Raw genomic sequence first — 22,105 nt, forward strand, 5'->3', positions numbered from 1 at the left:
GCAGGGGCCTGGCTAAGTATAGCCAGCCCTGGGTGTTACTCCACAAAAAGGCGTTGAAGTTCAGCCCCTAGAGCCCCTGTGCCTGGGTTTGGTTTCAGCTTCCCCATTAGGTCCCGTTATTTAACACAGAGGCCTCTGTTCCCCGTTTACATTGCGTGGAGAGTACCACACACCCTCTGGAGTCCTGCTGCATCCTGGATGAGTCACTCTGCTGAGAGAGCTCAGCACAGGCCCCGGCAGAGCCAGTGCCCAGGGTGACTGCCAGCACCATTTATTTTCATTTTCGTCATCGTTCTTTGTCGTTTTCATTGTCGCAGGTGCTTAGTGCAGCCACCCACATCATGTAGATGCTTTTCTCCCTCCTAGAACATTGAATTGTCGTCTCCCTCAGGCAGAGGTCTCTTTGTGCACAGCCAGTCCAGTGTCAGATTATATTTGCTAAGAACTATGCCTTTTAATAAAATCAAATGCTTCGTGGGGATGGAAGGAAGGGTGCCGTGTCCGGCCTCTTTGGGACATCTGGGCCAGCAAGGGGTTGCCATCAGTATCCTACCCCTGAAGCTTCACGTTGCCTAGTCAGAGATCTAAGGACCACATGGAGATGAACTCACTGCTCCCAGCCTTCGCCGGTCTGTGCCGCAGATCCCGGCGGATTTGCATGAGGCCACGGCAGGGCTTGTTGTGGTTTTGCACCCCGTGCCAGCGAGGCAGGTCTTCGCCACACCATTTGCACCTGTGCTTCAGCTTTTTGTCTTTCCTGACACCCTCTTCTGACCCTTCCCACCCAACCACACTCACATCTGCCAGCAATTTGCTTTTATTATCCGTAAGGACGGAGGTTTTAGGATACCTGAAACCCACAGTCAAAGCTGGAGTGTGTGCCACAGTTCATTCCTTTTGCCTGTGAATGTTGGGGGCTTGGGGGTTTGGGGGTGTGGAGAGGAAAACAGAGTGACTGTATGCGATGTGTTCTTTTCCTAAAGGACTTTGGAATTCCAAGTCTGCAGAAGCTGTGTTGGAACTGGATGGGTGTATTTCAGGCCTTAGCCATCTCTGAGCAGCCTTGCTTGGCTGACTCCCTGAAAAGAGGGCATGATCAGATTCTATTTCCACTCTCCAAAGTTTAGTTACTTGGAAACTGGACTCTGCCACTTACGAGCCCTGTGGACTTGGGGTCATTTTTTAATGGTCCTGGGCTTCTGTGTTCTGTCTCTAAAATGACAGTAACAGTATAGGACTTGCAGCCTTGTATGGGCTGAAGATGGCCATTGGGGATGGTAATTATTTGTGCAAACCTTCATGAATTGAGTGTGTGCCAGGTGCCACGTTAAGCCCATAACCTTCTTCTATGCAGTCCCTTGCTGAAGCGTGCAGCAAACACTATAATTTCAGTGTCATGAATGTGGACACACAAAGAGGGCATATATCTTGCCTAAGGTTGCCCTTACGGAAGGAGAGGATGAGCCGGGCAGGTAACCCTGGCAGGCTGACACAACCGCCATGCTCCTTGGCTGCTTCCTACCAACCAATGTAGTGGACTATTACAGGGCACGTGTCGGCAACCAGCTTATGGGTCAAGTGTAGCCCTCTTCTTGTTTTTGCAAATAAAGTTTTATTGGAACATAGCCACGCCTGTGTGCCTCATATTGTCTGTGGCTGTGTTTGCACAGGAAGTGGCTGAATTATCACCCTGTGGCCTGCAGAGCCTAAAATATTTGCTCTTAGGTCCTTTGTAGAGTCTATTTGCTGACCCCTGGCCAAGACCTTGATATGTGGCCCCTGATGGCCAAGGAATTCAGAATTGGTCAATAGTTTGGTCTTTACAGCTGGATATACCCTGAGTGGGGAGGAGTTTTGCCAGTTGTCATTTTGGTGATTTCTTGTTCTCTCTGTCATTTCCAGGAGCTGTGGGCTCAGGATCTGAACAAGGTCCGGGAGCGGATGACCAAGTTCATCGACGACACAGTGAGGGAAACTGCCGAACCCTTCTTGTTTGTGGATGAGGTGAGTGGGCACGGCTGGCTGTGCCCGTGTCCTCCAGGGCTTGTTTCCTGGGTCTCTTCCCTCGGAGGGCACTGCCGTCGGCGGCCCCGGGTCCCTCTGTCTCTGGGGGGCTCCCCAGGTTTGGGGTCGTTCCTGCCTTTCCTTTCCTGTGCCTGTTCCCTGTGTGGCTGTGTGATCTGCCACTAGAGGGCGCTGCCACCAGGGAAGACATGTCACTGTGAACAAGATGGAAAAGTGTGGCTGGGGCAGGGATGGCTGTGTCCACCTTGCTCAGGGCAGCAGGGGAGGCCCGGGCGGGGAGGGTGGGGAGGCTGCTCCCAGGTAGAGTACAGCCCGGGGCACTTGGGCTTCTGATTTTTTTTAAATTTTAAGGAGCTAGGTGTTGGGATAGGAAGTGTCCTGCCTTTGGGTGTTGTGATTCTGGGAACATTCTGGGTTTTCAGTTGGGTGGTGAGTTCACAGACGTTTGTTACTGTAATGACGGAAAACTTCTGTGTAGGAAGAAAACGTTTTGGAATAAACATTAAAAAAGAAAACATTGCTGGGTGCAGGAAGCCCAGGGTGGCCGTGGCCCGATGCCTCCTGAGCCGGTGTGTTGAGAATCCGGGAAGCCATGCGTGGGTGCTTGCGTCAGAGCTGCCCTCTCCCCATAGGGCACAGAGCAGAAACGGCCAGACGGGGTCCTCAAGCCACGGCTCTGCCTCTGTGTCTCTTTCAGTTCCTCACGTACCTGTTTTCACGAGAAAACAGCATCTGGGACGAGAAGTACGACGTGGTGGACATGCAGGACATGAATAACCCCTTGTCGCACTACTGGATCTCCTCGTCCCACAACACGTGAGCTTCCTGCCAGCCCGGTGGGCTGGGGGCCAAGGGGCCAAGCGGCCGTGCTCCAGGGGGCTGCCCTGGCAAGGCCTGTCACACAGGTAGAGAGGGAGTGCCAGTTGCTCACACTGGCATGTGCAGAAGCTTCTGGAAGGGGTGGGGGACACAGCTTCCTCTCCAAGTTGGTGTTGGAGTAATAATCCTTTGTCGATGGCCCTAAACCCTAAGTCAGCAAACCTGCCTTTCTGCAAGTTGGGCGTCTCAGTGGACATAGCAAAGCTTCTCAGTTGGCCGTTGACTGGTATTTATGGATGGTCTGCTCTGGGCCAGGCCCTGTCCGTGGTAGGTGCAGAGAGAGAAAAGGAAGGTGGGTGGGATGGGAGACGGGGAAGGTACGTCGGGTTCTGGTGTTTGCCTTTGAGGGTGGGGGCGCAGTCCTGGGCTCTCGGGCACCCGAGAGGGGTAGGCTGTGCTCGCTCAAGTGTCACTGCAGGTGGGGGGGCTGAGAAAAGGCCTGTGGGTACGTCATCCTCTGAGTATCTCGGAGTGAAGTATTTCAGGGGCAAATCGACTCCCTGGTTCTGTCTTCCCTGCCCTGTCCATTCTTGTCAGAGTGGGTTTTCCCAAGCGTAGGAGACGGTGAAGGGACATAGTCCCTTGGCACGTGTGTGGCCACAGAGAGGAGTGTATGAGTGTCCCTGTGGTCATTTGGTGGGTGTGACTCACAGCAATGAAGGCCACCAGCTGCTACTGGGCACCTGCTCCGTGCAGCCTGCAGCCCCGAGAGCCTGCCGAGGGCCAGCACTGCTGACAGCCAGGCCTGGTGGGCGGCCGTGGGTCCTTGATTTATCATCTGCTCTTTCTCACCCTTTGACGGAGTTCTAGAAAGAACACGCCATCCCAGGCTCTGGGTTGCCAGGGGCCATCATTCACTTCTGGCGGGTGGCCTATGTCTAAGCTCGTGACCAGTGCAGCCCGGGGACTGTGTGTCTGACCGGGCTTGGTTCGGGTATTTCTGGACAGGGAGAACTCGGGGCTGTGGGGACTAGGGCTCCGATGGTCCCTGAGGACACCTTGGGGTGCGTGGCTGCCCCGCGTGCTCCCTCCCCTCACGGCCACCCACTCTCCTGCCTCAGGTACCTCACAGGTGACCAGCTGCGCAGCGAGTCGTCCCCGGAAGCGTACATCCGCTGCCTGCGCATGGGCTGCCGCTGCATCGAACGTGAGTAGCCCGTCCTAGAGGAGGTGGCACTGCTACCGGGGGCCACTGCCTCTGGAGCCGCTCGGAGCTTTTTGGGTTTAAAGGGCTGAATCGGAGACGGGCAGGACAGGCCGAGGGAGGCCTGGTGCCAGGAGTACCTGTAGTGAGGGAAGTGGCAAGGACCTTTCCCTGGAAGATACCCGTCTGTCCCCGAGTCAAGGAGTGACTGGTCAGGCCTCGCCCGAATGCTTTGGGGCACCCAGAGTGTGTCCCAACAGAGTGGGAGGCTGGGCCACCCTCTGTTTTTAAGAGAAGGCAAGTAAATGCCCTCTACTTCTAGCACTGGTTCCTATGTGCCCAGGCACCGCGTCTCATGGCCACTGGGGCATTCGTGAGCATCTGTGGAAAGGACAAGCAGGGCCTCCATGGCTGGGCTGAAGGCAGAGGCCTTCTTTCTGTCCTGCCTTCTTGTCATCTATTTGGTTTTCTCTCTTCCAGCCTCACTTGATCTCAAAAGTTCCTAGGCAGGTGTATTAGTCAGCTTCTGCTTACTGTCACAAAAGGCCTGTCATAATTAACTTATAAAGACAAAAGGTTTACTTTGGTTCACAGGGTGGGGGTCATGGCTTCACACATCATGGCGGGAAAGCATGGTGGAGCAAACCCTCTCACATCATGTGCTAGGAGGAGGGAAGGGGCTTGGGTCCCACAGTCCCCTTCAAGGATCCGCCCTCAGTGACCTGAAGACCCCCCCCCCCAGGCCACACCTCCTAAAGGCCCTGTCCCCTCTGATTAGCACTCCCCTCAACCCTGGGACCAAGCCTCTAACACGGCTGTGTTTGGGACAGCAGAGCAGTGGGTTTGGCTGGAAGAAGGCGTAAACCAGGGGCTCAGGCTCCAGTTTTACCGAAAACACTCACCATGGTATAAAGTTGAGTCGTGATTATTCTATAGATTCTCCCAAAAAGCAAATGAAAAAAATAAAGTCAGAAGCTCTTGGCTTCTGCTGTCTGGGGGGGTTGAAAATTTGGGAGTCGCTCGCTCACCTCCATAGTCTGCTTGTTTGACTATTTCGCCTGAACCTTTGACGGTCTTTTCATGCCCTCTGTTACTTCCACTGGCCGAGAGGCAAGCAAGGCTTCCCCGGGGACGTGGGAAAAGCAGACACACTGTGGAGAGCTTCGTAAAAAGAGGCGTTGGGACCATTTCTCTTTGGAGAAGCATTGGGTTATATGAGGGGCGGGTAACCCCGGGTACACGGTGAACCCCTGTGTGCTCTGGGGGTGCTCCTCGGAGTCCTGTCCCTGGGCTGCTGTGGGAGCAGCCCTGACCTTGCTGCCCTTGGCCGGATGGCTGCTGCTGAGCTGCCCTGTTTCTCCCGTAGTGGACTGCTGGGACGGGCCTGACGGGAAGCCCATCATCTACCACGGCTGGACGCGGACCACCAAGATCAAGTTTGACGACGTCGTCCAGGCCATCAAAGACCACGCCTTCGTTGCCTCCAGGTCAGCTGGCCAGTTGCCTTTAAGGAGAAAGTGGCTAGTGTGGGACAGACAGACACACACACTGAACTGCCCACCCCCTCCTTCCGCAAGCACTGGAGGTCTGCACCCCCTCTTGGCCAAAGTCACTGCCAGGGCTGGTGAGAGGTCCACGGTGACCTCAGTGGCGTGATGGTCTCTTGGACATTCCTGGCATGTGGCAGCACCATGAGAGTGGGCGCTGGGATCTCTCCTGGAGTCTGAATCCCGCTCTGTTCATTAGCAACCTGCTAGGCACTCACCGCTCACTGCTGTGGTTCCCACATCTTGAAAACGGAGGTGATGATCACATGTATCTCACAGGGCGGCAGTGGAGACTAGACCCGGTGATGTCTCCCCAGTCCTCGCACTGTGTCCGAGTGTTTTTTCCTACCTGGTAGGAAACCTTGAAATCGGTGCACACACGGTCTCCATTTTGGCATCCCTCCCCCAAGAGCCTCAGCCCTTGCTTGTGCTGACCTCCGCTGTCCGTGGAGCCATGAAGGACCCCGTGTTAACAGAGGTGGTGAAGTCAATCAGACTCTATTAGCTTTTTGTCACTGTAACAAGATACCGGAGATAATGAAATTATAAAAGGAAAAGGGTTATTTTGGCTCAAAGTTTTGGAGGTTCCAGGCCATGAGTGGTCCCGTTGTCTTGGGCCTGTAGTGGGGCAGCACTTCATGGCAGAACAAGACCACTTACATGGTGAGCCAGGGAGCAAAGAGGAAGAAGAGGAGGCCAGGGTCCCACAGTCCCTTCGAGGGCTCACCCCTGTGACCTAAGGACTTCCCACTAGGCCCCATTTCTTAAAGGTTTCCACCTCTGATCTGCCACCTGGGGACCAAGCCTTTGGGGACATTCAGCCTTCATGCCATAGCAGACTTCTTGGGGAGAGTGCTTTGATTTCACAGTGCTTGTGGCTGGGAGTGGCTGTGCAGTCACAGGGCCTGGCCTTGCCCCTAGCTGAGGGAGGGCTTTGTGGTCAAAAAGGGACCTGCAAGGCGGGACCCTATAGTCAAATGCATTGTTTTTTGTGGTAAAATGGATGAGTGTTCATATTAAGAAGGATTTTTAAAAAGATGATAAGCAGCATCCGTTCCATTCAGAGTTGGCTCCGAGTGGAGTTTTCTGGGTCTTCTTTGTTCTGGAAGCTCGGCTGTGTGGACCAGGATGGGGGCTTAAATCTGTGTTTCCCAGGATTGACTTGAGGTGAAACGTGGCTAAATGATTTTATTTTAAAGCCCCCACCCCATTTACTCTGCTTTCCACTGGTGCTGTGGCTTCCTATTTATGGCAGTGACACACCTGCCTTCGAAATAGTTTTGCTTCATAATAAATGCATTGCACAAACCTCAGATGGATTCTAGATGGAAAGAACCTAGCTATATATTACATTTCTTTGCTAGTTGGGGAAATTTGAGTATGCACTATCTATTCAGTGATATTGAATTAATGATAATTTCCTGAGTTCAGTAATGGTGGTGTGGGCAGGCAGGAGAGTGGCCTGGTTCTTAGCAGATATAGGCGGGGGGAGGGGGATTTCTGAGCCTCCTTTCAAATGGCTCAGGAAAAAATGTAAATGTGTGCGTGTATGTACCTTGGGCACATCACAAATCATAAATAGGCATAGATATACTTGTTCAAATGATACACACACACACACACACACACACACACACACACACACAAAATCAGCTCTTATCAGTGGCTTCTGTATTCCAAAATTTATTTCTAACTCCAAATTGAAAAGCACTTTTGAGGTCATTTCTGGGCATGTGACAAGTGCTGGGAAATTTGAGTCATCTGATGTGCACATGCCCAGCTCAGATGCAGAGATGCTTTGCCTTCTTATTTTCAGTCCTTGAAATGCAAACAAGTGTCCTTTTGGTCATCTCTCTCATGCCATGTTTTTCATATTTTTGAACTTTGGCTGGTAACTTCACCTTTTGAAGTGGCTCCAAGCACAGGGCAAAAGTGCTGGGTGGGGTTCCTGAGAACCAGAAGGCTGTGATGTGCCCGAAAATCCATGTGATAGATCAGCTGCCTTCAAGCACAACTTCTAGTTCTGTTAATGAATCAACAGGATATACTGAATGAGGTGTCTCCAAACAGAAGCTCATTAAAAAAGGTCTTCAAATTAAAGGTTGATAAAAATGTGACCAAAGGCTTGAGATTCTAAGCCAGTCTTCCCCCCGAGGAGCAGATGGCTCAGGTCAGTGTTGGCAGCGACTCATGGACCACGGCCCCCACAGACGATGAGATTCAGCTGTACCTGCACACACACAATGTGCATGATGCACCCATACACAAATAATATATCAGTATATACACGTGCATACAATGCCCATACGTGTGATAAATGAACATAACGAAACAATTACACTTTATAAAAATAGGAAAAAATAAATAGGATAAGCAGGTGCACCCAGGAAAATGCTAACACTGGGGCCTCTAGTTGACACATGAGTCCTCATTGTACTGTGTTTTCACCTCTTTTGTAGATTAGAAGCTAAAACTTCAGGGGCTTTTTTATTTTATTATTATTATTTTTTAAATTTAAAGTTGTGCATAGTTTAAAAGAAAAGCACTGAGAAAAGTTGCTGTAGTTTGTCCCTGGACACAATGAACATGGGAAAGTGGCTGATGACTGCTCTGGGGTCAGCGGGGCCTGAGTTCTGGCGCGGTGTCCACCTCCTCGGCTGAGCCAGGGCGCAGGCGTCATGGGTCCGTGTGGGGCAGCCATGGAGGTGCCCGCCCCGCTCCTGAACTGACCCTGCCCTGCTGCTGCAGCTTCCCTGTGATCCTGTCCATCGAGGAGCACTGCTGCGTGGAGCAGCAGCGCCACATGGCCAAGGTCTTCAAGGAGGTGTTTGGCGACCAGCTGCTGACAAAGCCCACGGAGGCCAGCGCCGACCAGCTGCCGTCGCCCAGCCAGCTGCGGGAGAAGATCATCATCAAGGTAGGCCGCCTGGCCCCAGGTGCTGCTCTTTACCAACTTCATGGCCTCGGGAAGGCCACTTTCTCTCGAGGTGCCCCTGTGTCCCCCTGGGTTTCAGGGGTCACCCACCTCCTTCGCTTGGTGCCCTAGCGATTGCGGCTCCGTCCCGCACGGGCGCTCTCCACGCACTGACTAGTGAGTGATTGGTCGTAATAGGAATCTGTGATTGCTCATTTGTTCTTTGGTACCACGCCCCTCTCCAAATGACCCCAGGAGCTGTTCCAACCCTCCGGAGTCCCCAGGCCTGTGAGGGAGGTGGATGGGATGATGGTCCTGGGCCCAGTGATGCCAAGGGAGCATTTGGGTATTTGTATTAATAGGATGGAGACCAGAAGCAGTGGCTTAGAGTATTTGAAACCATTTCTTATTCATTTGAAGGAGAATGTTCTAGGAGCTTTGAGCTCCAGCCTGCAAGGTGACCCAAGATCTTCACCACCTACTCTCCCATCTCCCAAGGGGTTTAGCTAGGGCTCTACAGACCCCGAAGAGCCCCTGGCTAGGATGGGGGAGGGCAAATGAACTTGAGTGGGAAATGCTGCATCTTCTTTTTGTGACCGGTCTGTAAAGCTCGGGGGCTTCCTTCCATTGTGAGTGTCGGCAGCAGGCCACCTGGGCTTTGTCACCAGCAGAAGGCACAGATACTTTCATATCACATTCAGTTATTGCAGATATCTCAAAATAGCATAGTGTTTGTTACCATGTGGGAATTATGGAGGTGATTAGATCTGCCTGTGCATCTTATTTAAGATGCTAATGAGGAAGCATGCCTATTACTATATTGAATTATTTTTATTTAATATCTTAATAATTGTATTTCAGTATAATTGGCTTCCCTTGTAATTGTATGCATTGTTAACAATCTGAGAATGGGATCCGTAGTTCTCCCCACAGCACAAAAATGAGGACAGTCTGCCCGGGAGCATGGTCCTCGTTTGTGGGGGAGCTGAGGCTTGGCATGTCTGAGTGCAGCTCACACAGGGCAGCATGCTGGGCCTCTGGGGCAGAGCATTTCCTGTGAGCAAGAGCTGTCTGTTGTCCATGGCTCGTCCTTCATGGTCAGTGATGTGAACTCTGTCCATGACCATCCAATGGAGGCCGCATCTGAAGGCTGTACCTGGCAGCTGTTAGGAGGGAGATGGGTTTTGTAGACAACTAGCAAGGCCACAGGGAAGGATGGACAGGTCTTCACCAGGTGCCTTGGTCCACCTCGGCACCTTTGGGCTGCTATAACCAGTACCATATGCTGAGTGGTCTACAACAAATTAACTTCCCACTCACTGTTTTGGAGGCTGGGAAGTCTGAGGTCAGGGCAGTACTGCGAAGGCCCTCTTCTGGGTGCAGACTGCCAACTTCTTGCTGTGCTCATGTGGTGGCAGGGGCAGGGCAGCTCTCTGGGGCCTCCTAGGAGGGCACTAATCCCATTCATGCCATCTTTACCCCGTGACCTTACTGTTCCCAAGGGCCCACCTCCTGAGACCATCACATTGTGATTAGGTTTCAACATATAATTTTGGGGGGGGGACCCAAACATTCAAACTACAGCAATAGGCAGGGAAGGGGGGATGCCCTTCCAGATGGGGGAAGTAACAAATGTGAGGGTGTGGCCATGCCAGCACATGGCACATTCCCTAAATCGTCACTGGGCCACCAACAAACGTTGGGCACAGTCCCTCTGTTGTAGGAGGTCTGGTATTGTGGGGGACACATCTGCCAACAGAGAGACACTGCACAGTGTGAGGGGGCTTTCGTCAAGCCCACCAGATGAGGGGATATTGGTGTCCTGTGGGTAAGAGTGTCAGTGCACTGGGACTGTTGGGTCAACGCCATGGGCTCCTGGGGCGGTTGTCACTGAAACACCAAGGGAGCTCCCTGCATGGTGAAGGCGGGCCAGGTGCATGGGGGCCTGGCTGTCAGGGGTCCAGGGCTCCTTTAGCTTCTGGCAGGTGGGGCTTCAGGGGGCCTGGCTCATTTGCTCCTCTCTGTTCCTGGCTCACCTGAGCACATGAGGTAGTGACTGTTCTCTGTGCATTTGTTGAGTACTTACTATCTCTGAGTGCTGTTCTAGCACACAACTCAACAGGAAGCAGAACAGAATCTCTGCCTCATGGGCTTGTATTCTTACAAAAAACAGACTAAAGACAATCAGATGTCCTTGGGGCCAAGAATATGAGAAAAACAGAGCAGGACTGGGGCTGGAGGGTGGCAGGGATGGGAAGGTGGTGTGGCCTGTTTTTGGACTGAGTGGTAGGCACGGCCCCTCTAAGGACAAAGCCCCGAGGACAGAGCTGAATACAGTGGGAGATGACCAGGCAGCGGAACAGACAGAGCCAAGCTCTGAGGCAGGAGGATGCAGGTGGGCACTGGCTGGATGGATGGCTGATGGGGAGGAGTTCTCGCGGATTCCAGATTTTCAACATGGGTTTCGAGAGAGACAGACTGTGTGAATTTCTTTTCCTTCAGCATAAGAAGCTGGGTCCTCGAGGTGACGTTGATGTCAATGTGGAGGACAAGAAAGAAGAGCGCAAGCAGCAGGGTGAACTGTACATGTGGGATTCCATTGACCAGGTGGGCCTGGGTCCCTTCCCATGTGTGCAGTGGATGTGGCTTCCTGCACCCTTCTTAGCGCCCCACTGGGGAACTCTGAAATCCTGCCTGTCTTGTTCCCATTTTAAGCCAAGTGAATTGGTCTTCACAATTAAGCTTTTCCATTTGCATTTTTGTCTTATTTTGAAATACTTTTATATTAAATGTAATATGTATTTACACAGTAGTTGAAAAACTCTCATATATCCTTCTCCCAGTTTCTCCAAATGAGCATTCTGCATAACCCTGTACAGTACAATGATCAGAACCAGGAAATTAACAATGGTATAATACTGTTAACTAACTTACAGACCTTATTTCAGCTTTACAAGTTTGTCTGCTGACGTTCTTTCTCTGTTCCCCATGGCACTATATTTAGTTGTCCTCCAAGCTGGAATAGTTCCACTAGAAATCTTATTTTTTTGTGTGAGTAAGGCATTTAAAACTCTTAGGGCCTCTTCTCCTGTCCTTTAACCTAATAGGCAAATCCATTTGGGTATATTTTTATGTATCTGTTCTTACATTTCTAGAAATAAACATAAAGGTGGTTAAAATTTATGGTAAATAAAAAGTCATAATTATATGTTGCAGAAGATATCTTTAGACTCACTGGCTGAAAAATCCAGAAAAATCTTAAAGTAGAAGCGACAGGAAAAGATAGTCATGTGGGGCATGAAACAATCCCATCCATCAAGAAAGGCTGCAAATTAAATATGCAGGAGAAAATTTGACATTAAGTCGTATCTACTCCTAGACACACTGATTTAAAAAGTCCTGAGAATGATAAAAGAAGTAAAAAATAGATGTCTTAAAAAAGAAATGTCTCAGAGGGGAACAGATTCGTAGAAAGCACCATAAATGTCTGAACCTGGGAGGGGGAATCCCCAGTGAATGCTGGGGAGGTGCCCTGCGGGGAGGGCCCCAGAGTTGACGGGGTGGAGACCTTGGGGGACTGATGCCAACTTTGCCCTCTAGAAATGGACTCGCCACTACTGCGCCATTGCCGATGCCAAGCTGTCCTTCAGTGACGACATTGAACAGACCGTGGAGGATGAACTGCCCCAGGTAGGTGGAGACCCCGCTGCTCCTGTCCACTCCCCTGGACCGCCTTCTTGCTGGGCCTCGGTGCCATGTGGCCTTTTATCCTGATGTTGGATGGGCTCAGGATCCTCATCCATAAGGAGCTTCCTCTTTGGGTACCAGAGCCTTGCTGGCTCTTCTCTGATTGGCTGGCTGGCCCAGGGGCTTAACCAGTAAGATTCAAGACTCTTTCCTACCGGCTGCAGGACCCAATTGGCCTTAGATGGTGGCCCTCGCTGGCCAGGGAGTACATGGACATTTGGATACTCTCTCTTGCGGTGTCCCCTGGCCTTTCTGGCCGTGTCCAGCTGTTGGCCATACCCCATACTCCCCAGAGCGTGGCTCTCAACTTCCTGTAGAGCAGAATCGAGGCCTTTACTGGGGACCTTTGACCCCATGTCTCAGGACTCCAAGAGGCCACTGCAGATGGGAGCTGCGAGGAGAAGGCAGGGGAGGGCAGCAGGAGCCATCCTGAGCACCTCCTCTTCTTTGCGGGCCAGGACACGCCCCCCACGGAGCTGCACTTTGGGGAGAAGTGGTTCCACAAGAAGGTGGAGAGAAGGACGAGCGCCGAGAAGCTGCTGCAGGAGTACTGCGCCGAGAGCGGCGGCAAGGACGGCACCTTCCTGGTGCGCGAGAGCGAGACCTTCCCCAACGACTACACCCTGTCCTTCTGGTACCTCCCGGCCCGCCCTCCCGGGAGCTGGGGGGATGGCCCGGGTCTGCAGCCGGCGGGCGTGCGCTGACCTGGTCCCCCCGCAGGCGGTCGGGCCGCGTGCAGCACTGCCGGATCCGCTCCACCACCGAGGGCGGCGTCCTGAAGTACTACCTGACCGACAACCTCACTTTCGACAGCATCTATGCGCTCGTCCAGCACTACCGCGAGTCGCACCTGCGCTGCGCCGAGTTCGAGCTGCGGCTCACCGACCCCGTGCCCAACCCCAACCCGCACGAGTCCAAGCCGTAGGTCCCCCAGCGGGTGGGAGGCCCCGGGGCGGGTCCACAGGTCGGAGCAGCCAGCCAGGGGGCTTCTGAACCACTAGCTGGCCATGGCCTTGGCCTCTCTGTCTCCTCCCTTCCCCACGCTGTCTCCTTCCTTCGCTTTCCTTTCTATGCATAGTCCTGAGGTCTTGGACTTCGTTCTAGAGGTGAAATTTGGCCCAATGATGTCCTTTGTCCTGTCAAAGCTCACTCTGACAGTGAACAGGAAAGGCAAATGATGGTAAGGGTGTTTCCCTCATTTCTTTATTTAGCAAAGTGAGTCTCAAGTTATGTCTTGCAAAAGGCCAACACAGTGTGTAAATAACTTTTAAGCAGAATTCTATTTCTGAGGAAGAAGAATAACTTAAGGGTTTTTTTTTTTTTTTTACCTTTCCTGTCTGTTTTCATTCGGGTCGCCTTTTAAAACTTGATATTTCACATATGATGAAATAACCAAGACCCAAGCAAAGTCCCCCCAGAACCCCCTGTGCGCTCTGCTCAGATTTCCTGAGACCTGCTATGGTTTCTGCCCTACTTGTTGGGGCTGGCCTTTTAGACTGGGCTGGATGGGTGGGTGAAGATCAGTGGGTTTATTCTTCTGTCCTTCGGGCCAACCCATTCAGTCTTCCAGTGTTCTTTTAAAAAATGACTGTCCTCGGAGCTGCGGCTGGCCAGGGAAGTCCCAGTGTGATTCCCATGGCTGTTTCCAGGGACAAATTCCAGGACTTCCTGGAGCCCATTATTTCATCCCTTGTGGGTGGCCAGCTCAGCACCCCAGAGGGCCCTCACCTGGCTCTTTTCTGTGTCCTGGGCACAGCTGGTACTATGACAGGCTGAGCCGTGGAGAAGCGGAGGATATGCTGATGCGGATTCCCCGAGACGGAGCCTTCCTCATCCGGAGACGGCGGGAGGGGACCGACTCCTATGCCATCACCTTCAGGTAGGCGTGGCAGGGGGAGGTAAGGAAGGGCAGGCATGGGGCACAAGAGGGAGCTTCTGGAGGAGACCTCCGGGATGGGGTTCTCTCCCCAGCTTCAGCAGCATTGATGACTAGGGTAACAGCAAGCGCCACCTGTGCTGGTGTGTCCCAGACACTGCCTACGTCCTGTGCCCGCTCTTTGTGGCATTTCAATACCTTGTTTCTCCAAGGTGGAAACTGAGGCACAGGGAGGGTAAGTATTTGTAGAAGCATGCAGCAGGGGCCTGGGGTTTGAACCCAGACAGCCCAGATGTGTGATGTCATAGCTCTGGCCTGAGCCCCTCAGCATCTGCCACCCAGCCACCTCCAGGACTGTGATTCTCTAGTCCCACCCCCAATTCCCCTCCCACCAGTGATGGGGGAGAGGGTCGGTGTTCAGACCCCAGGGTCATGCTGGCCTGCCACCTCCCAGCCTCAGGTTTCCTTGAGCTCTGTGCTCATGGTGACGTCATGCCCTCCACTGAGTTCCTGACTGTCCCTGAACTGGGTGGCCTCCGAGGTCCCATCTGAATGAGCCCTTCACTGCAGCCTGTGGTGGGCAGGGACAGGTATTACCAGTGAGGAGACAGAGGTCCAGAGAGGACTTCGCTTTCATCTTTTCTTGGTAATAGCTTTTCTAACAGGTGTGAGCTACTATCGATGTTCTTGTGGTTTTAATTTACATTTTTAGTGATGTTGGACATTTCCATATACCTGTTGGCCGTTTATATGTCTTTTGAGAAATATTTATTCAGATACTTTGCCCTTTTTAAAATTAGTTTGTCATTAATGGGTTATTTGAGTTTCTTACGTATTTTGGATACTAATACTTTTTTGGATGTTCAGGTGGTAAATGTTTCCTCATTTGTCTGGTTTTTGCTTTTGTTGCCTGTGCTTTTAGGGTTGTATCTAAAATATCAGTGTCCAAACTAGTGTCCCGGGCTTTCCCTTATGTTTCCTTCTGGTAGTTTTACAGCTTCAGATCTGACATTCAAGTCTGTTTGGGGTTGAGTTTTCTATGTGGTGTGAGATTATTTCATTCTTCTGTGTGTTGGATTCCAGTTTTCTCAACACCATTGATTGAAGAAACTGTTCCTTTTGTATTGTGTGTCCTTGGCCTCTCTTCTGAAAATCGATTCCCCATAAGTGCCTGGTCTTACTTTTGGGCTATTTTGTTCCGCTGGTCTAGGGCTCTGCTTCTCTGCCAGCACCGTCCTGTTTTGATGACAAGAGCTGGGGTATGTTTTGAAGTCAAAGAGTGAGAAGTGCAGCTTTGTTATTTCTGCTCAAAATTGCTTTGTCTATTTGGAATAGACTTTAAAAAAATTTAAGAGTTTTTGATTGGCACATAATATTCGTACCTGTTTATGAGATCGTGATGGTTTGGTTCATATATTCCTTGGGTGGCAGCAAACTCAGGGTGAATACATATCTGTCACCTTACACTTTTATCACCTTCTTGGTGAGCACATCAGGGTAGACTTAAAAAAAAAAAACAAAACAAAAACCATTTGTTTTTATAAGATCTTCTTGGCTGTAAATTTAAGATCAAAATTTTATTTTTCAAAATGTTTCTGTTCTTAGAAGAGCTAGTGAGACTGAAGAGTGTTCCGTTTGAATTTTTTTTCTCTTTTTTTCAAATGCATGAAAAAACAGAAAACCCATTTCCTTTTTGAAAAGTAATTCTGAAGTTACCTTATTGGGCCACATTTAGATTCACTCTAGTCCCAGAGGTCTAGAGTGGGCATCAGCGATTTTCTCAAGGCTTTGCAGGCCACGTGGTCTGTCTGGCAGCCATTCGGCCCTGCTGTTCCAGGGAGAGTGTGGCTGTGCACAGTAGATAAACAAATGAATGGTAAATATTTCAATAAAACTTTATTTACAAAAACACACAGTGAGTCAGACTTGGCCCCCGGGCCTTTGGGCGCTGACCCTGGTCTGGACACCTCGGGGGTTTCCACAGTCAAGCCTGTGGTGGGCCGGGAGCCAGCTCTGGTGCAGAAAGACCCACGCTGTCGTTTCCAGTGCAGTCTTGTGTTTGTAGGAGGGCAGCCTCTGTTTATTGACCCAGTCCCCTCAGGGTGGATGCCCAGGTGGTTTCTAGTGGGCAGGGCCTATACAGCGAGTGTGTGGCCATCAGAATCTTGGTGTGCCAACTCCACTTGGTTCCCCCTTCCCCTAGGGCCAGGGGCAAGGTGAAGCACTGTCGCATCAACCGGGATGGCCGGCACTTTGTGCTGGGGACCTCTGCCTACTTCGAGAGCCTCGTGGAACTTGTCAATTACTATGAGAAACACGCGCTGTACCGGAAGATGCGCCTGCGCTACCCTGTGACCCCTGAGCTGCTGGAGCGCTACAACATGGTAGGTGGCCAGCTTGGGATTTTGTTCATTCCTTTGGCATAACTTTTGGTACTTACTGTGTGTCTGTAGCTGCTGCAAGTCTGAGGATCCAAAAGAACACAAAGATCCTGCCCTCCTGCTGCGTACAGTCTAGCTTGGAGGAGGCAGACAATAAATAAGAAAATATACGTAGCAAGCATCAGTGATAAATGCTAAGGAGAAATATGGGAAGTTGGGTAAGAGCATACAGAATACTAAGGGGGAGGTTTCAGTTTTCAAAGGGCCTGGCACGAGCTAGGCATCGTATCTGGGGGAAGAAAGGACAGCAGGTGTGAAGGTTCTGAGGTATGAGCCTGCCTGGAGGCACAGAGGGGAAGCTGGCATGGCTAGAATCAAGTGTGCCCAGGCGGGGGTAGAATTTAATAAGGATGGGTCAGTGTGGGGCCGGTTCAGGTAGAGCCTGGTAGGCCATTGTGAGTCACTGGCTGGTGTTCTGACCATTGGAGGGTTTTGAGCAGAGCGTAAACCTGCTGTGATGACTGTGTCTCACTTCCCATGGGAAGGGTTTATTAATTTGCTGAAAAAAGGTGGACAGTCCTGACTGTGCCAGGGACTGCTGTAGACACTGGGAGCAACGCCTGCCCTTGGGAAACTTAAGTTCTGGAGAGAAGAGAGCCAGCACAGTGACGTCACTGGCATGTTTTCAGTGAAGCAAGTGATACTGGATAGCATGAGGAGGGTGGCGCTGCTGCAGGCTGCGGGTGGTCAGAGGAGGTGGACTTAAGTGGCTGAGAATGTGAGCTGAAACCCAGTGGGTCAGCCTGGGAGGTGTGAAGGAACTGGGACTCCTCCCAGGTAGAGGGAGTGGCCACTGCAGGTCCCTGAGGCTGCTGATGGACAGAGACTGGCGGCCTCTGGGGGAGGGAACAGAGGCAGGAAGGTGGTACTCGGCAGAGGCTCTGGGAAAAAGGCCCTGCTTTATAGCGCGTGCCAGCCAGTTCCCGTGGTGTAAATCCTTCCTCAGTGGCCGATTTCAAGCTTCTGTGTGCCTTCCTTGAACTCCAGGACAGGAGAAGACGTGCTGGTGGCTCTGTGAGCCAAGAACTCGCTCCACAGTTGGCTCTGCAGGTTGATGTTTTTACAGGGAAACACAGTGCCTGGCACACAGTAGGCCAGCACAGGGCCCCTGTGATTTGGGGGAGGTTCCCAAATTTGGGAGAACTTCTCTGTAGCTTCTAACCATCTCTACCCATGAGCCACAGTAAGTTCTGTGCGATTTCCACCCTCCCCTCGGGTGAGTGCCAGGACATCTGTAGCCCTCGCTGTGTCCAAGGGCTGTTCCGGGGGCAGTGCTGTCCACTGACTTCTCTCTCTCTTTTCAGGAAAGAGATATAAACTCCCTCTACGATGTCAGCAGGATGTACGTGGACCCAAGTGAAATTAACCCTTCTATGGTAAGGTCCTGCTTGCCCCATGGAAATTATACAGGACCAGAGAAGGTTCTGGAAAACCTGGCGTGCGCATGCTCTCTCTCCAAACACACACACATACACACACACACACACACACTCTTTTATTCTTTTTTTTAATAGAAAGGATGATTGGTTTCAGGGCAAAGGTTAATAGAATCCATCCACAAGCAGCTGGGCCTTGCTAAAACTCTGAGGTTTGATGAACCACCTTTTGGCCAAATGGCTTCCAATTAGAAGTCTTTCAAATGTATTTTTCTACCCAACTGAGCCTGTGGTGTGTGTTCTGTCTGGTTCTCTGACTCCTCGATGCAGACGCTATCTTGCCTTCCCACCTGGCTCTTATGAACCTCCAAACAGGTGGGCGTGAGGTCTGCCTTTGCTCCCGGCTCCTCCTTGCTCTGTGGTTTGAGCAGGTGGAGGGAGAGCCACAGTGGGTTTTCTGTGTGGGAGACTGGCCCTCGGCTGGTGTGCAGCCCCTGCCTAGGAAGCAGCCTGCTGGTGGCCTCTGTTAAATACAGATGGATTTTTTTCTTCTTTCCTCTCTTCCTTCCCTTTTTCTTTATTTAAAATTTCTCATCCTCGGCTGATGCAAATCTTGAGCAAGCAGTGAAGTCCTGAGGAGCCGGTCGTCCTGCCCCAGCCGGCCTCAGAGACTTTGGTTAGCACTGAAGAACATTTGGAATGAGAATGGTCGCCCCTCTGCCCGACGTACAGGTCCTGGACATCTGACTGGGGCCCTCTGGAGCAGTGGCCAGGGGCCTTTTGTCTTTGCCCTTGGCGGGGTGTACTTTGGAGTTTATTTTGCGGGGCTGTCTCTCTCATTTTCCTTTTGAATGTGATTTCCTAAGGCAGGGGCTGCCAGCTCACATGTCCGTGAAGGTCAGGCAGATAACATGGGTGAATGGAGCTGTCCGGGCGTAAGAAATATTTCGGTCTTTTAAATCTTCCGCGACAGTGACAAAATAGTGCAAGTTTGGTGATGAATGGCAACTGGCATTTGGCCTTTCGTCAGCTGGTCGGCAGGGGTGACGGAGCCTGCGGTCCTCTGAGGGACGCTCGCCCTCAAGGGCACCGCTCCACAGCAGCCTCTGGCATTGCCTTGCGGGCGGGCAGCTCGGCTCTTCCGATTTCGTGGGACAAGCCAGTAATCTGGGTGTTTCACATGAAATCTCCTAATTTTAAAACTCTGGCAACTAAGCCAAATGGTAGAGACGATCTCCTCTGTCCACCGTGTGGGCCACGTGAGATGCCCCTGAATGCAGCACTTGATCCAAACTGCCACCTGTGATCAGCACCTCCAAGTAAGGTTATTACTGTCACGTGGAAACTGATGGAAGGAAAGAAAGCACGTGGCGGAGAGGAAGCGGCCCACCCCGGGTGCCACCTGTGCCTTGTGTTGACCCTCCTTGCTGCTCCGTCTTAAGTTTCCTTTGCTCATCTCTTAGTGACCATTTTGTCAAACCTGGTAGGCTGAGCAATTTAAGCAAAATCTCTATATTGGAATTTAACCTAAAAATGTTTTTAATGTTGTGAAATATCCTGGCGATTCTGCCCATTTAGCTCTTTTCCCATCGGTGGCCACTGGAGTCATTTCTGGTTTTTGTTGTTCTAGTTAATACTAAAGTGAGCCGCTTCACGCAGAGGCTCCCGGCATGTTTGCATTCTTTCTCTTCGGTAAGCTCTTGAAACTGGAGGACAGATCAATAACCCTAGGTAACCACATACCCGGCAGTGGCTGGACCATTAGCTCTCACGACAGCCCCACGAGGCAGGTTTTATTTTGAAGCCCATTTTACAAAGGAGGGAACTGAGGTACCTCGAGGTTAACTGTCAGGAGAGCGGTGGCGTGGCGCTGGACTCTGGTCCTGGGCAGGCTGGCTCTTAGCCATTTGACCTGCCATGTGCCCACTTGGGCATCTGGGGAATGGCTGGTTTCTCTGTAGCTTATCGGGACCTCTCTTGCCACCCAGCGGGCTGGAGACTTCCTCCCCATGGCAGCCATGTGGCACTTCCCTCTGCCACAGGCTGCCTCCCACTGAGGCCTTGAGCCCAGCTCTGGTGCTTCCACCTGCCTGGAAGCAGAGTGCCCAGGTAGAGCCTGCTCCATTTGCAGGTGAGGAAAGAAAGGCAGGAGGTCTGGGTGGCCTCCTCTTGGAGGTCCCGAGTTTCTAGAATCCTTGTTGCTTTTTATGGAACATCATGGACTATGGCAACAACCCACGCTAGGTGATCCAGTTCTGGGCTCAGGGGCTTACCAACTGTTGACCTTGGGCAGATCACCCAAGGTCATCTCTCTGTACCCCATTTTCCTCTTCTGTAAAATGGGCATATTACCACTTCTACCTCCCTATTGGGGTGGTTGTGAGAGTTAAAGGAGACACCGTAGGTGAAACAGGCTTAGAACAGGTCTTTGACGGGGTGGTGGGCGATTGTCATTACATGCAGTACCTCATTTAATAGTCTCAGCAAACCTGGTATGTAAACTTTTAATTCCAATTTCACAGGTGGGAAAACTGAGCCTTAGCCTTAAATGTAGAGCTAGGAAGGGGCAGAGTGATGATTGGAACCTGCGTGTCGACACCATTGTCTGCCTTGGAGAGCAGGTTGCCTGCTCCCTGTTCCCATTTCCCTTGGGTGAGAGGAAGGGAAGCCCTGGATCTAGGCAGACTCGACAGCTCTGCCATGAAGACTTTCTTGCCACAAGGGTGTAGTTTTGTCTGGGTTTCTGCTTGCCAAGCAGCAGGCATCCAGCAAATTCTTTGAAAAAAGATCGTATCTTAAGTCCTGTCTTGTTCCTGTCAACAAGGGCTGACCGTCTGATGAGTTTCATGGAGCAGCGCCTCAGCTGTTCCTGTAAAACGTCAGGCCTTGCGGGAGGCTGGTTAGAGGGCCACCCGCCTAGTGAGAACAGCGTGCGGCCCTGGATGGCCTGGAAATGGGGCTGTCCTTAACTTCTGGGGACACCTGGGGCACAGCGATCCTCTGAGGACCTCAGGTGGTGCTTGTGGTGTGCTCTGAAAGTTGTGTCCTCTCCTGTTGAGGAAACTGAGCCATATTGGGTCACACCCAGCTCAGGCCATTGTCAGTGCCTCCCGGGGACATAGGGGCCTTGGCTCCTCTGCAGTGCTGCCCTTTGGCCAGCAGGTGGCGCTGTCATCCTGGCCTCTGAAGCCTCCTGCTCCTAAGAGGAGCCTCACAGCTGCCAGTGATGCTGCCTCTTCTCTGCGGCTGTCACCAGGCCTGACCTTTTCCTTCCTGTTTCCCTGAAAGCCTCAGAGAACCGTGAAAGCTCTGTACGACTACAAAGCCAAGCGAAGTGATGAGCTGAGCTTCTGCCGCGGGGCCCTCATCCACAACGTCTCCAAAGAGCCCGGGGGCTGGTAAGGCTGGTGGGGGCGGCTGGCATGCTTGGCAGGTGGGTGCCACTCGTCTCTTCTCGTGGTGGCACTCAGGGATGGCTGACCTCTGATCCCCTTGATGATCTCCTGGGCTGGGTTTGGCCTGCTATGCTCCTCCACTGGGAAGTAGGTAAGCAGCGGTGTTAACGATTACCAGATCTTGCACAGTTCACATCGTCACATACCGGGTATCACTGCAGTCAAAACAGCACTCTGCTAACTGCTTTTACACATTACCAAATCCTCGTTGTGATCCTGTGGAGCTGTGCCTGATATTGTCCCCACTTCACAGTGTGGCCAATGAGTCTTCCCAAGGTTACACAGCAACAGGCACTTCCATTACACAAGCCCGTGTGTTATGTCAAATTCAAATTCCTAGGCTATCGCTTAGTCCTGTGCTCTGTATTATGGCCCCATCCTAAACTGAGGAGAGTAGGTTTTTAGGGCAGGGGTACCTGGGTTTGCTGAGGTTTAGTTACCTCTTCTCTTCTTTCACCTTGGAAGAAAAATTTGTCGCCTGATGATACATTTCCAGGCAAGTGGTTTCTTACCTGAGAGCAGTAAGAACTCGCTGATGACCAGGGGCACTGGCAGAGATTCTAGCACTACATTAGACTGGCATTTCTTCCTCCCAACATGATAGTGAGACCTGACTTAGAAATCCAAGAGCAGCTCGTGTTGGGGTCTTACTGTGTTAAACACCGTGGTAAGCATTTCCTTTGAAAGCTCATGTGTCCACA

At 51.7% G+C, this 22,105-nt stretch overlaps 1 protein-coding gene across 2 annotated transcripts in view; it reads left to right on the forward strand.

Moving 5' to 3' along the window:
• Positions 1-22,105, forward strand: part of Plcg2 (phospholipase C gamma 2) — a 132,485-nt gene that overhangs the window by 73,763 nt on the left and 36,617 nt on the right. For both annotated transcript variants that reach the window (XM_078032730.1, XM_078032729.1), the window contains exons 10-22: positions 1,903-2,004; positions 2,723-2,841; positions 3,966-4,051; positions 5,415-5,535; positions 8,344-8,512; positions 11,012-11,116; positions 12,110-12,199; positions 12,715-12,890; positions 12,977-13,177; positions 14,013-14,135; positions 16,336-16,516; positions 17,878-17,949; positions 21,238-21,347. In XM_078032730.1, coding sequence (XP_077888856.1) covers positions 1,903-2,004; positions 2,723-2,841; positions 3,966-4,051; positions 5,415-5,535; positions 8,344-8,512; positions 11,012-11,116; positions 12,110-12,199; positions 12,715-12,890; positions 12,977-13,177; positions 14,013-14,135; positions 16,336-16,516; positions 17,878-17,949; positions 21,238-21,347 — 1,655 coding nt within the window. The remainder of the gene's footprint in view (positions 1-1,902; positions 2,005-2,722; positions 2,842-3,965; positions 4,052-5,414; positions 5,536-8,343; positions 8,513-11,011; positions 11,117-12,109; positions 12,200-12,714; positions 12,891-12,976; positions 13,178-14,012; positions 14,136-16,335; positions 16,517-17,877; positions 17,950-21,237; positions 21,348-22,105) is intronic.

The sequence above is a fragment of the Ictidomys tridecemlineatus genome, chromosome 15, assembly GCF_052094955.1.
Source record: "Ictidomys tridecemlineatus isolate mIctTri1 chromosome 15, mIctTri1.hap1, whole genome shotgun sequence".
In the NCBI taxonomy this organism is placed as follows: Eukaryota; Metazoa; Chordata; class Mammalia; order Rodentia; family Sciuridae; genus Ictidomys; species Ictidomys tridecemlineatus.